The sequence below is a fragment of the Schistocerca piceifrons genome, chromosome 3 (genome assembly GCF_021461385.2).
Source record: "Schistocerca piceifrons isolate TAMUIC-IGC-003096 chromosome 3, iqSchPice1.1, whole genome shotgun sequence".
Classification (NCBI taxonomy): Eukaryota; Metazoa; Arthropoda; class Insecta; order Orthoptera; family Acrididae; genus Schistocerca; species Schistocerca piceifrons.
In genome coordinates, this window is record NC_060140.1 from 163,085,703 (window position 1) to 163,099,903 (window position 14,201).

Below are 14,201 nucleotides of genomic sequence, written 5' to 3' on the forward strand. Positions count from 1 at the left end.
TGGTGTGTTGCAGTGATTCATGGACTGTGGGAAAACCAGAAAAGAAGAAATTCTAAGAATTTGAGATGTGGTGCAAGAAAAGGATGATGAAAATTAGATTTACTGACAAAATAAGGAATAAGGAGGTTCTTCACAGAATCGGCGAAGACACGAACATAACGAAAATAGTGACAACAAGAAGAAATATCATGTTTCACATTCTGTCATCTTGAACGAATTAATGCTCGGTTAATTTCTACCACGAAGGTTCAAATGGTTCAAATGGCTCCGAGCACTATGGGACTTAACATCTATGGTGATCAGTCCCCTAGAACTTAGAACTACTTAAACCTAACTAACCTAAGGACATCACACAACACCCAGTCATCACGAGGCAGAGAAAATCCCTGACCCCGCCGGGAATCGAACCCGGGAACCCGGGCGTGGGAAGCGAGATACCACGGAGGCACTGCTGTACTGGCGCAATATATTCATAGATAAGTGACTACGGTTGAGCTTCGGGCTGTTAGCTACTTAGATAGCATGGTGTACTACTTAATTTATGGACTTCTGTGGGGCAGGCAGCAGCAGCATGCAGAGCCACAGAGTTCTTATCACCCTTTTTTTAGTTATCAGATATATGACATATTGCGTCCTCTTCGAATTACCCCACAGGGGAGTAGTACTTGCAACCTAAGTCCTCAATTATTTGTTGGACGTATACCGATCTGTCTTCCTATGCAGTTTACATCATCTAAAACTCCCTCTAATAGTGTGCGAGTAATTTCCTGACGTCTTAACAAGTGTTATATCGACCCTTCTCCTCTTCTTGTTAATGTTTTCCGTATTTCGTATCTTCGCCGATTCTGCGAAGAACCTCCTGATTTTGTCAGATAAAACTGGTTCAGTACAGTTTTTTGCTTCCAACCGCTGTCACTGGAATATAATTCCGAATCAGCATACTTTTCTAGGAAAGGAGTCAGATCAAACAGGCGTTATATGTGAAATGTTCACAGCCACACTTTGTAATATGGGGCAAGTCCTTCTACATCCGCTGGTCGTTGATCTAAGGATTACTATAATCTGATTTTAATATTGTACTAATGTAAGTGTCTCACGACACGTTAGGTCAGATTATAATTTTCTTTTTAGTGCCTGTTTGTATTTGCGGCTACTGGATGGCACTTTTGGTGTAATGCTCACTTCTCCGCAACTGCTAACGCGGACGTCTCAGTCTGTTGCTACTCCAGCTCGACATGTTAAGCAACCCATAGTGGCTTGCCTTCTATTTTAAAATTTTGTGACTAAAGCTTTATCGCTTCATATTTGTTTTACACGTGACATGTCAGTTTGAATGTTTTAGAAAATTTGGAAATTTGTGGTACGTTCCTATGGGACCAAACTCCTGAAGTCATCGGCCCATAGGCTTACACACTACTTAATCTAACTTAAACTAACTTAGGCTAGGGGCTACCCCGCGTGGCTTGGAGTGTTTTACTTCTGGTGGAGGCACTCTTAGTAGTTGCCGAAACCAACGTCAAAAGACTTCGTTTTTGAGACCGAGGGTTGTTATTGCTTTAATTTTACTTCTTGAAATACCTTACATAAACGTGTGTAAGTATCACACTCCTCTCAGTCTTAGTATTGCGACACCTTTCGCGTCAATGATCATCATTACAGAAGCATTTTAAGCTCGGTACCCATTCCCTAACTTTTGAAAGTAAAATATCTCAATCCTTAAAAACTGTCAGGTACTGATCAACGATGCACCTCCTTTAGCCATACGATCCTAGAAGAACGGCCATACTCTCATAACATGTCTGTAGTTACACAAAAGTAGTGTCCCCATATGAGATCACCAGTACGACAAGCAGCTAGGACTGAACAGGATCATTGTAATACCTGGCTGATTAATTACACTATAGTCCCTCAGCATCCTCCCATTACAACTGACAGCGACGTACTTCTTATGAAATAAAACAGAAGGTGCCCGGGCGACTAGAACGTGGAAATTTGCGAAATTTACTCTACCCAGAAATCATGATGAATTTGTACTTCCTGCCAGTGGGAAGCGATGGAAGGTAACCACATACTTATCGTGTTATATAGCCGACCACACACGGGGTGTCCTAGGACGAATGTTCAGTATTCAGGTATGTGACGAGGCAGATCATTAGAAGTCTTGTAACCATGGGCTCAAATGTGCATATATCAAGAGCTATGAGCATTTCTTCAGCCTTGATACTATGCAGTAAATCTCTTCTACTGCAAGATCATTGATTTCCATATTTTGGGAGGAGGAAGTATGAACCAAAAAAAGAAAAAAAAGTCTTGAAAGCATGGACTCTAACATGAATACCTTAAGAACTATGAATAATTGTTTAATAAAATAGATGTGTTTCACTGTAGCAGCGATGAACAAGTCCACACATTTTCTTCTTGTTTTGTATATCACTACCTCTCAAAGTATGGAAACAAAGAGCTGCACTAGAAGAGGTTTGTTTCAGAGTATCGAAGATGAAGGAGTGCTCATGACTCTTAATTAATCTTAGAGTCCCTGTTTACTTGACATGTTGCTTCCAATGATCGTTTCGGTCACATCCCTGAATATTGACCGTTCCTCCTCGGACACCCTGTGTAATGCATGGAATGAAGAAATTGAGTAAAACATATTGAGTTGTAAGTATGTTCCATTGTTCACGAAAAGCAAGCTCCTACCAGCATATTTTCAGTTTCTACAGATGCACTTACCTTTTGGTTGTTGAATATCCAGGGTTTCAGATCCACGGTTTCAGTTTTTGATTGAATCTGTTATTTACTTCATAAATAACGTACATAATCACTGAGTGCATCTTGTTTTTTATGGTATAGTGCAACAACAAAGTGAACTTGCGCTATCTTTACAAGGATACATGACCAACATGGCCTCATATTTTAATGACGAAGTATGCCACTAGAAAGATATCAGCTTCAGAAATCCCAGGAGAATGTTTGTGCCATAACACTAATCTTATGCTAAGATAAGATCCGATGATGACAGCACAGCTCTATCTTTCAATACAATTATTATAAGCATACTCTTCATCTGCAGTTTTCTTCTGTTACCATACGCTGTAGATCGCCGGCAGACTGACCATGTCAAGAACATATAAAACAAAATTTTCATGCACTGGCTTTTCTGCTGTCTATGTTTTTCGGAGACTTTCTTCTTTCGCGTGTTCCCTTTCTATACCACCCATTTCTCAATATAGCCTCTGTATGTGGTCCTGTCGAATATTCTGTCCTGTGTGTTTCCAGACTGCGTTAGATCTTCCGTAATTCTGTCAGCGTACATGCACTGTTCGGGTGGAATATTATATGTTTATCAGCCAAGACATTACGACCACCGATCCGCTATCTATATAAACCGGTTCAGGCGATAGCAGGAACGAGTGCGAAGAACGACTGCTATTCATACACTCGCACGGTGCATTGAGTATCAGTGAGCGTGCTGTCCTTGTGTTGAATTCTAAGTTTGACCGAGGGCAGATGGTGACGGCCCGGAGACTCGGGACGATTATTTCGGAAAATGTTCGACTTTTCGGGTTGTCGAGGAGTGTTGTAGTAGTGTCTTCAACACAATCAAGGCGAAACCACGTCCATACGTCATGGGGTTGGGCGGCTACCCCTCATTGTAATTGTCGGACGTCGTAGGCTGTGCAGACTGGTAAAGCAGGACAGACGGCCAACTGTGGCAGAAGTATCATTACACTTTAATGATGGGCAGAGTACAGGTGTATCTGAATTCCTAACGAGGCCTCCACAGCCGCAGACCCACACATGTGCTAATGTTAACACCATGACATCGGTAACTACGATTGCCTCGCGGGATTAGCCGAGCGGTCTCATGCGCTTCAGTCATGGACTTTGCGGCTGGTCCCGGAGGAGGTTCGAGTCCTCCCGTTGGCATGGGTGTGTGTGTTTGTCCTTAGGTTAATTTAGGTTAAGTAGTGTGTAAGCTTAGGGACTGATGACCTTAGCAGTTAAATCCCATAAGATTTCACACACATTTGAATATTTGGTAACTGCGATTGAAATGGACATGTGACCATCGCGTCTGACGTTGGCGCAGTGGCAGAGCGCTGCACCGTCTGATGATTCCCGATCCTGCTTCATCATACCGATGGAAGGGCGGGAATCTGTCGTCACCTTCCTGGGGAACAACTCCTAGACACCCGTACTACGAGTCGGAGACAGGCTGTCGACGGCTACATTATGCTCTTGGAAACATTCAAGTGGGTGACCACGGGTCCAATGGAACTGGATCGACATTCCATGACGACCAAGGAGTATCGTACAGTGGTTTCAGATCATGACGATCATGTTTCCCGCAGGCAATCGGATTTTTCAACGACATAACCAGCCCCAACTCGCCAAATCTGAACTCGATCGAACACATCTAGGATGCGATTGAACGTGGCGTCAGAGTTCATCGCTCCCCTACCCGGAATTTACGGTAATTAGCTGAGTTGTGTGTACAGATTTGTCAGTTCCCTCCAGCGACCTATCAAGGCATCACCGCTTCCATGCCACGACGCGTCGCCGCTGTCATCCGTGCCAAAAGTGGACGTACCGCCTGATAGGTAGATGGTCATATCGTTCTGGCCAGCAGGTGTGATTCAACAGTGACAGATTTTTAAAGCAAAGAAAATAACGCTCAACAAGAGATAACTTGTACTGCACTTGTAAATCCTGCATAAAACTGTTCAAAATCCAGGATTGAAACGCACACTTCGATGCAATGAGCAGAGCATTATCGCTTATTGTTCCGTTGAGACAATGAACACGAACCTCTTAGACATTCCAGTGCATGATACTTCGTGTACGGGCATTAAGCGGCTCCACTGGGAGGGGGGATTGGGACAATCGGTGAGAGAGAATGTTCAGAAGCTGTAGATTCAGAAGAACATAACTACGCGCAAACAGAATATCTTCAAGCGTGATCAATTGCCGAGGCTGAGTCTTGCACATGTGCTTTTTTCTGCTGCATATACGAGGTAAGGTTGTTGATGTTTCCCTGATAGTCACAGTTACCCATACATTATTCCTTACAGTAGAAGAATCTAGCCCATATTACTCGACACGCGCCGGCCCGGGTGGTCGAGCGGTTCTAGGCGCTTCAGTCCGGAACCGCGCGACTGCTACAGTCGCAGGTTAGTATCCTGCCTCGAGCATGGATGTGTGTGATGTCCTTAAGTTAGTTAGGCTTACGTAGTTCTAAGTTCTAGCAGACTGATGACCTCAGATGTTAATTCCCATAGTGCTCAGAGCCATTTGAACCATTTGAACTCGAGACGCTCCAAAACCGTCCACACAACTGCTGCCTACAGCTGAGGCTGTATCTTTTATAATGGTAAGCTGTGACGTCATTCTCATGGCGTCAAGCAAGCCCCATCTTAGTGTTTCATCAATCAAATTCATATCTACACTTTCCAATTGCGGCTAAGACCAATTTTTTACATGATTTAGTGAATGAAAATATTTTATGTTCCTCGCAAACTGCCGGTTCTGTTTCATGCAAATCATAATTTTAATATAAACAAGGTTGCAAAGGGATGGAAAGCCTTAGAGTGTACAAAAAAATTTATAGAAAAATAACAAAATGAAAATCAAATGGAATGTATTTGTGATGTGTTTCAAGCTAGTACGCTCGATCTGAGGATTGCTAAACTGTAGATGGGATTTGTCTGGGCTAAGCATTATGAGAGCTATCGAAGTGTCTTTATCGATCTATCAATTAATTAACAGTAATCAAAGAACCGCCTTCTAGGCAAAACTAATTATCGCAACCGAGTTATTGTGGCATACTTTGATTACTACAGCTCTATCGCCTCAAAAGGCTTTCCTAAAAAAAGTCTCGAAACCAAGTTGGAGTGTGCTCTCATAACGTACTTACAGGGTTAGTTCATCGATGTTCTGACTTCCAATATAACGGAAATTGGAACAATTCGAAGATAACTGATAAGGTAAATACAAGAAAACAGATCTATATGGAAACAGACCGATGATTTCAAGACATTTTATATAGGGGCCGAAGGTGTCTGATAAGTTACATCAGAACCAACATTATTGCGTAGAATATTAAGTTATAGTTTACAAAGTAGTTTTCATTTGAAGCATTCAGTTTCGAAATACGAGTACATCTAGTGATCGCAAATGATCTTGAATTGGTGAAAAGTATGGCGAACTCAACAGAATTACATTACAGCATGAACAGAAGTTAACTAATGCACTATCATTTCAAAACAGTTTCAGCTATTTGTGTTGGTCTCAACCCGTTTTTCTCAAAAATAGAGATGTTCTCGTAGGCTGCCATTGTGGTTTGGTAGTAAAATCCGCTATTACCTACAATATTCTCTCCATGTAGTTAACCCTTTAAATTACACTGGTAAGTTTATATCAAACTGGTCTTACATGCTGTTTATTAATTTACTTGCTACAAACAATCCATTGTGTTGGTATTCATACATTCACAATAGTTTCTCTAATAATTTACAATACCATTTTTATGTTCCTAAGTCGGGAAGCTTGCGATACTTCTGCATCTATATCATGCTCCGCAAGCCACCTAATGGTGCATCACTTAGGGTACTCCTGATACCACTTACAGATCCACCCTACACTTTAGCACTAGCAAATGGCAAATGGGAAGAATGACCTTCGCAAAGCTTTAATTTCCGAAATTATTTCGCCGTGTTTATTGCCGGAGATGTACTTGGGAAGGAGTGTTATCTTTTCCGGCCCTCCCCGGGGAAGTCCTGGCTAGAAATTTCAAGAGTAAACCTCTCCATGATGCACAATGCCTGTCTTGTAACATCAGCGATCACGTTTTTAATGACATGCATATTTAACGATGTTCTTTGAGTTACTGGTATTTATTGCTGGTTTTCTATTCTAGCATTTGTAACCTGTGGATTTATCTTCTGATATCATTTGATACAGGAGGGGATAAGTTCATTTCACAGTAATATTTCCTAAATTATAAAAATATAAAATTAATACGGGAGTCGTTTGTAGGAATGTAGGTAAGCAAGCAGTTTAAAGTGGATTCAGTTCTTAGTTACATCGAATTTTACCGATAATGTAGTGCTAAAGGCTTCTTCTAATGAAGAATAGACATTGCAGATAATATTGTTTCACACTTGTAAATATTTGCCGCTGAGGCAGTACAAACTATTTTCGCTGACAGTGCACTTGTGGAATGATTACTAAAAACATGTCGCATGACGCAGTATTTTAGCAAGCACTTTTAATAGGATTTTTTTTTTAATTTACTTATCTTTGGTTGATCGTTATACTTAGAGGGATTATACTAATGTACTTGAATATTTATTTTGGCTGTATAACAATAGGTTGATGGAAGTGACATAATTCGTGGCAAATGAAATTCCAGTTGGCCGACTGATAAACTTCTGGGAAGAGGTTGCAGAAGCGCATACACAACATTGAGATAAATGGTTCAAATGGCTCTGAGCACTATGCGACTTAACTTCTGAGGTCATCAGTCGCCTAGAACTTAGAACTAACTAAACCTAACTAACCTAAGGACATTACACACATCCATGTCCGAGGCAGGATTCGAACCTGCGACCGTAGCAGTCGCTCGGCTCCAGACTGTAACGCCTAGAACCGCACGGCCACTCCGGCTGGCCATTCAGATAACTGATAGTAGTCTGGGTAATGGCGTCAAGTGTACCAGTCGTCTAATACTGCTGCAGGAGATAGGTAGGGTAGGCTGTGTGCCTGCCTCGCAAGGAGCATATCAAGAAAGTTGTGAAATTGACTACGGCACTAAAGTGGCTTATACTTTTGATTTCCATGAATGGTCTAAAGTTTGTTGTGGACCCAGGTCGTTGGGAAATGTCGGTCTCCTGAGGGCATGTGTATGCTAGGTAAAGTTGACATTACTAATGTCGTGGAGATTTTTTCAAAAGATTTAAGCACAGATTTTCTGTTCTTCATTCACTGGTATGAATGTTAACCACCCCATAACTCATTGTGGCTCACAAATTCATACATATTATCAAAATTCATATATATATATATATATATATATATATATATATATATATATATATGTGTGTGTGTGTGTGTGTGTGTGTGTGTGTACGTATGTTCCACAGCACCTCCTAAAACAATGGAACGATTTCAGCTAAGCTTACTACACATATCCGTCACTGTTAATGAACAATCGCTGTAGGAACCATGCACCTATAGCAGTTTTTGGGGATAGGACTTAATAAACTCTGAGGTATGAGGAAAACTGGCAGATTGTGAATGACATTGAAATTTATTACTTCCTATCTTCTATCTCTATTAAAAACATATTACGCTGACAGTATCCACATATGCAGCTGAATGTAACTAGAAAATCACACCATTCTACACTACTGGCCATTAAAATAGATACACCACGAAGATGACGTGCTACAGACGCGAAATTTAACTGACAGGAGGAAGATGCTGTGATATGCAAATGATTAGCTTTTCAGAGCATTCACACAAGTTTGGCGCCGAGAGCGACACCTACAACATGCTGACATGAGGAAAGTTTCCAACCGATTTTTCGTACACAAACAGCAGTTGACCGGCGTTGCCTGGTGAAACGTTGTTGTGATGCTTCACGTAAGGAGGAGAAATGCGTACCATCACGTTTCCGACTTTGATAAAGGTCGGATTGTAGCCTATCGCGACTGCGGTTTATCGTATCGTGACACTGCTGCTCACGTTGGCCGAGATCCAACGACTGTTAGCAGAACATGGAATCGGTGGGCTCAGGAGGGTAATACGGAAAGCCGTGTTGGATGCCAACGGACTCGTATCACTAGCAGTCGTGATGACGGGCATCTTATCTGCATGGCTGTAACGGATCGTGCAGCCACGTCTCGGTCCCTGAGTCAACGGATGGGGACGTTTGCAAGACAACAACCATCTGCACGAACAGTTCGACGACGTCTGCAGCAGCATGGACTATCAGCTCGGAGACCATAGCTGTGGTTACCCTTAACGCTGTATCACAAAGAGGAGCGTCTGCGGTGGTGTATTCGAGGACGAACCTGGGTGCACGAATGCCAAAACGTAATCTTTTCGGATGAATCCAGGTTCTGTTTACAATATGACGATGGTCGCATCCGTGTTTAGCGACGTCGCGGTGAACGCACATTGCAAGCGTGTATTCGTCATAACCATACTAGCGTATCACCCAGCGTGATGGTATGGGGTGCCATTGGTTACACGTCTCAGTCACATCTTGTTCGCATTGACGGCACTTTGAACAGTGGACGTTAAATTTCAGACGGGTTACGACCCGTGGCTCTACCCTTCATTCGATCCCAGCGAAACGCTACATTTCAGCAGGATAATGCACGACCGCGTGTTGCAGGTCCTGTACGGGCCTTTCTGGATACAGAAAATGTTGGACTGCTGCCCTGGCCAGCACATTCTCCAGATCTCTCCCAACTAAAAACGTCTGGTCAATGGTGGCCGAGCAACTGGCTCGTCACAATACGCCAGTCATTACTGTTGACGAACTGTGGTATCGTGTTGAAGCTGCATGGGCAGCTTTACCTGTACACGTGATCCAAGCTCTGATTGACTCAATGCCCAGGCATATCGACGACGTTATTATGGGCTGAGGTGGTTGTTCTGGGTACTGATTTCTCAGGATCTATGGAACTAAGGGAAACCCTGACAGCTGGCAGCGCTTTTGACAGCCTTCAACTGCTGAACACAAACGGCTCTAGACGAAAACTACAGCTATCTATTAATCGACCACAATAATACTGCAGCTGGACTCAAGGGCGCTTTGGTCGGTTTATCTTGAGTTTTTAACGAGATGGTTCACAAGGACACGCTGAAGGACTTCATACATCTGTAAATCGTTTACAGTGCGATGCGTTTTCCTCAATGGCCTCTATAAATGTTTACTATAACGTCACCGCATGTGGTTGCTGAGTGCAGTATTATCGTGGTCGGGTAGTATAGCGCTATGAAGAGGCGTTTACAAAATCGCGTCGTAGACATGCGAAGTAGCTGCACCCAGTGTAAAGAAACATTCTGAGATCAATTTTGTTTCTTAATTTAGTTACTGCACCAATGTGTTTGTACATTACGCAAATTTATTTGCATGACATAATTTAAAATGTGTTTTCACACACACACACACACACACACACACACACACACACACATATATATATATATATATATATATATATATATATATATATATGAATTTTGTTAATATGTATGAATTTGTGAGCCACAATGAGTTATGGGGTGGTTAACATTCATACCAGTGAATGAAGAACAGAAAATCTGTGCTTAAATCTTTTGAAAAAATCTCCACGACATTAGTAATGTCAACTTTACCTAGCATACACATGCCCTCAGGAGACCGACATTTCCCAACGACCTGGGTCCACAACAAACTTTAGACCATTCATGGAAATCAAAAGTATAAGCCACTTTAGTGCCGTAGTCAATTTCACAACTTTCTTGATATGCTCCTTGCGAGGCAGGCACACAGCCTACCCTACCTATCTCCTGCAGCAGTATTAGACGACTGGTACACTTGACGCCATTACCCAGACTACTATCAGTTATCTGAATGGCCAGCCGGAGTGGCCGTGCGGTTCTAGGCGTTACAGTCTGGAGCCGAGCGACTGCTACGGTCGCAGGTTCGAATATATATGTGTGAAAAAACATTTGAAATATATATATATATATATATATATATATATATATATATATATATATATATAGTTAAGGCTCACCGGTCACTTGATCATCTTCTTCTTCAGTGCGGATGCAAAAAAATTGCCCGAATTCTTACGGGAATCGGCAACGCGCCGCGAGAAATGAGTATAATGGGCGGGGGCACTAAGAATGTAATGCGGGACAATACCGTGAGCATGTGGGTGTCGCGGGAGGCGTGCCAGAGATAATTCCCTGCAGTCGCACTATCCTCTGTGTCCTCGGTGGCTCAGATGAATTGCCGGCACGGTAGCTCACCGTGTCCAGTCAGAGGGTTACGTATCCTCTGTAATAAAAAAAAAAACTGAGTTAATGGATCAACAACGAACTGAAACGGGTGTCTTTCGACGTCCACCCAGAGCAGATACAACGAACTGAAACGAACAAAATGAGATTTAAAAAAAAAAAAAATAGAGCGTCTGCCATGTAAGCAGGAGATCCCGGGTTCGAGTCACAGTCGGGGCACATATTTTCATCTGTCCCCGTCGACTTATGTCAACGCCTGTCAGCAGCTAAGGGTTGCCTTTTCATTGTATTTTCACAGATACATGCAAAGGGATTTCTTTCGATAGTTTCCCACAAACACAGTTGATTTCTTGTTTCCGTTTCTGAGATAAATTGATAAAATAAATACCCAAGCGGTGCTATGTCATAACTAACTGAGTAATTTCTCTGATTACTACTGGCAAAGAGTAGATACTGATAAGTAATTTATTGTCACTTGAAAGGTTATCAGATGTGCCACTGATGTAATACATAGCTGGCTCTCCCATGTGTAGAGTAAATACAGCATAAAAAATCGTCACATCAATGAATCCGCCACGGTACAGAATTACTCGTTAACGTATTTGAGGGAGCACACCTAACAGGTATAGCAAACAATATTTGTGAAGGTATTCCACTGACCAACTCTGCACTCGATTTACTGTACACCTTGTGGTATCGATAGCTACGATACCACGTCATACGTTAAAGTTCATAGGTTGGCACTACGGCACCGACACCGTCGACAGCGCCATCTGGCTGCCGCTGCGCAGCTCTACGAGCGCCGCTCCAGATTCTGCCCATTTGATCCCGAGTAGACGATTAAGCAACATTGTTTCTAATTCGTAGTGGGCGAGCCACTACAGATTTTGCCTTTGTAACCTGATGTACAGCTTCGCACCTACGTGCTCATCTCGACCAAAGTTACGAAAGCCTAATGCAATCCTAATTCTTCCTATAGTAAATGTGATTTAGATTTAAACGCAGTACCGAAGCATTTCACCTTTTCCCGCTTCTACTCACTTCCTACATTCGGCCTACCCTTCAGTTTACAGGAGCAGACCCACGCGCTGCCTTCCAGGAGGGATACAAAACACCTGTTAGACAACATGTACGATTTCATGTTCAAAATAAATTGTCTAATAAAATAATGGGCAAATGAAATTATCATCCAAAAGAAAAATACGTCCCACTGCGGTCTATCATTTATCGAAATCCTCTGGTGAGTGTCGGCTGAAGCTGATCACTCGTATGTCGGCTGAAGCTGATCACTCGTACAGGTAAGACTTGTTATATCCAATAGTTACGTTCCGCAAAATCACCTCGCATGCCGAATTCGCGTGAATCTAGAGTCGTTTTATATATAAAATGGTGGTTAAGTTGTCCTTTCCTCACTTTTTAAGTTCAAACGATCAGTGTTTCTTAGTATTTTTACTAAAAATAAGTATTACAATTTTGATGAAATATATTTTAATGCAAAATTTATGCACTTAAAAATTAAACACTGAAACGAAATAATTAGTATAGTCATTATTCCATATCCAATGAACTCCCGGCTTGCTTTTGTCACAACCCTTTAGTGCCCCCAGGATTTCGCGAACAATGCAACCGCATTGCATTCTGCAACCTGCTGCATAATTTCCTGCGAGAAGAAGGGAGCATGGGTCCTTGGGAGCCTTAAATCCAGAACTGTGTTTTCTTCAACAGAAATGAAAGTGTGTCTAGGCATTCATTTCGAAAACAAGCCGACCTCAACAAAGTGGAAACCTTCTTTGCGGTACAGCCTTTTTCTATCCAAATTTTTGAATACTCTCTTTAAATATCTCGACTCCAACATCGTGTCTCATAGCTGCTTCTTATGCCATTTTCATATTTTGAAACCCAAGATGATGCTTGAAGCTATCAAACTACTATGAATAGGTCGAGAAATGAGCTTCATCGTCCTCTTCGTCCGTTAAATCTGCATGCTAGCTCTTGGCTTAATCTTGAATAGCAGCTCCAGAGAGAAGCATGTACTGTTGGCTGTGGTGCTCACTCAGTCCAGTGGCTTTGCATTTTTGTCCATTCTTTCCATCGCCTCCCTGTGATACTTTGTCACCCTAGTCACTCTTAAACCAGTTGAACAGTGAGCTGTTTTTGAAATTATTTCGCATTTTCATGCACTGTTCTCACAGTGCATTCAGTAAGTCCCACAGCTCTCACGTTCCTCATACCGATGCGAACTGTTCTCTTTGTTTATAGTGGATACGAACTTCTAAAATGCTTCGTTTCGTCGACAGGCCCAATTTTATTTCTTCCTAAACGACTTTTTAAAAACAGAACTTGTCATGTGCAAATACACAGCCCTACTATCCTGAACTGACTATTCACGAATCGACAAAGACGATTGAAGATGTACATTGAGATGCGCTACTGTATTATTGCTTCCTTGCACTGTTAACAGATGGCAGCACTGGACCGCAAACTAAATTCACACATAAGCGAAAACGTGGATAACAAATTCGCGAGTAGCGGGATCTGCCTGTACTGTATTTCAGAATGCGTACTCAGTGATTTACTGCGTCTTAATGATTGGTATGAGTAACGTCGTAAATTGCACGGTCACAAAATGTAAGAGATAATAAAGACGGCAGCAACATCGCAAAGGGAAAGTTTGCGTGACTTACCAGTAAGCCGGCGTCGCAAGCGGACGAGTCCCAGAATACCGCTGGCCTTTGGCTGCCAAACGAATGGCTCGCTCGCAGTACGCGCGTCTGCGCCGTCCGCTTGTGACGCAACGAGTGATTCAAGGGCGACGTCATTAGCCCGACCACAGCGCTGACTCAGCAGCTCTGTAGCGCACCACGGTCGCAGCTGGAACCTGATATTCCAGTGTACTGACACCGCCTCACTCTATGGCGAGGGAGGATTGGAGGAAGATAAACGTAAGTAACTCGACAAAATCAGGGACATGTGAGTCTGAGGAGTATTTGGTCCGACAGGCGACGAAGATGGAAGACTTCCTTCTTGCTAGAGGGACCTAATTCAGCACACAAGTGATGTGATTTAGGCATATCACAAGAAAGTTAGGCATAATACAAGAGCGCTGGACGGATATCATAACCGTGTTGCTGTGGACAACAAATCAATAGTACAACGACTATGACAGCTCATTGATAACTTCA

General features: G+C 42.5%; 1 protein-coding gene across 1 annotated transcript in view; it reads right to left on the reverse strand.

The window, feature by feature from the left end:
- LOC124788481 (UDP-glucosyltransferase 2-like) overlaps window positions 1-13,838 on the reverse strand; it is a 98,669-nt gene extending 84,831 nt beyond the window's left edge. The window contains exon 1 of the mRNA XM_047255752.1: window positions 13,704-13,838. Coding sequence (XP_047111708.1) covers window positions 13,704-13,838 — 135 coding nt within the window. The remainder of the gene's footprint in view (window positions 1-13,703) is intronic.
- Window positions 13,839-14,201: the final 363 nt, after the last annotated feature.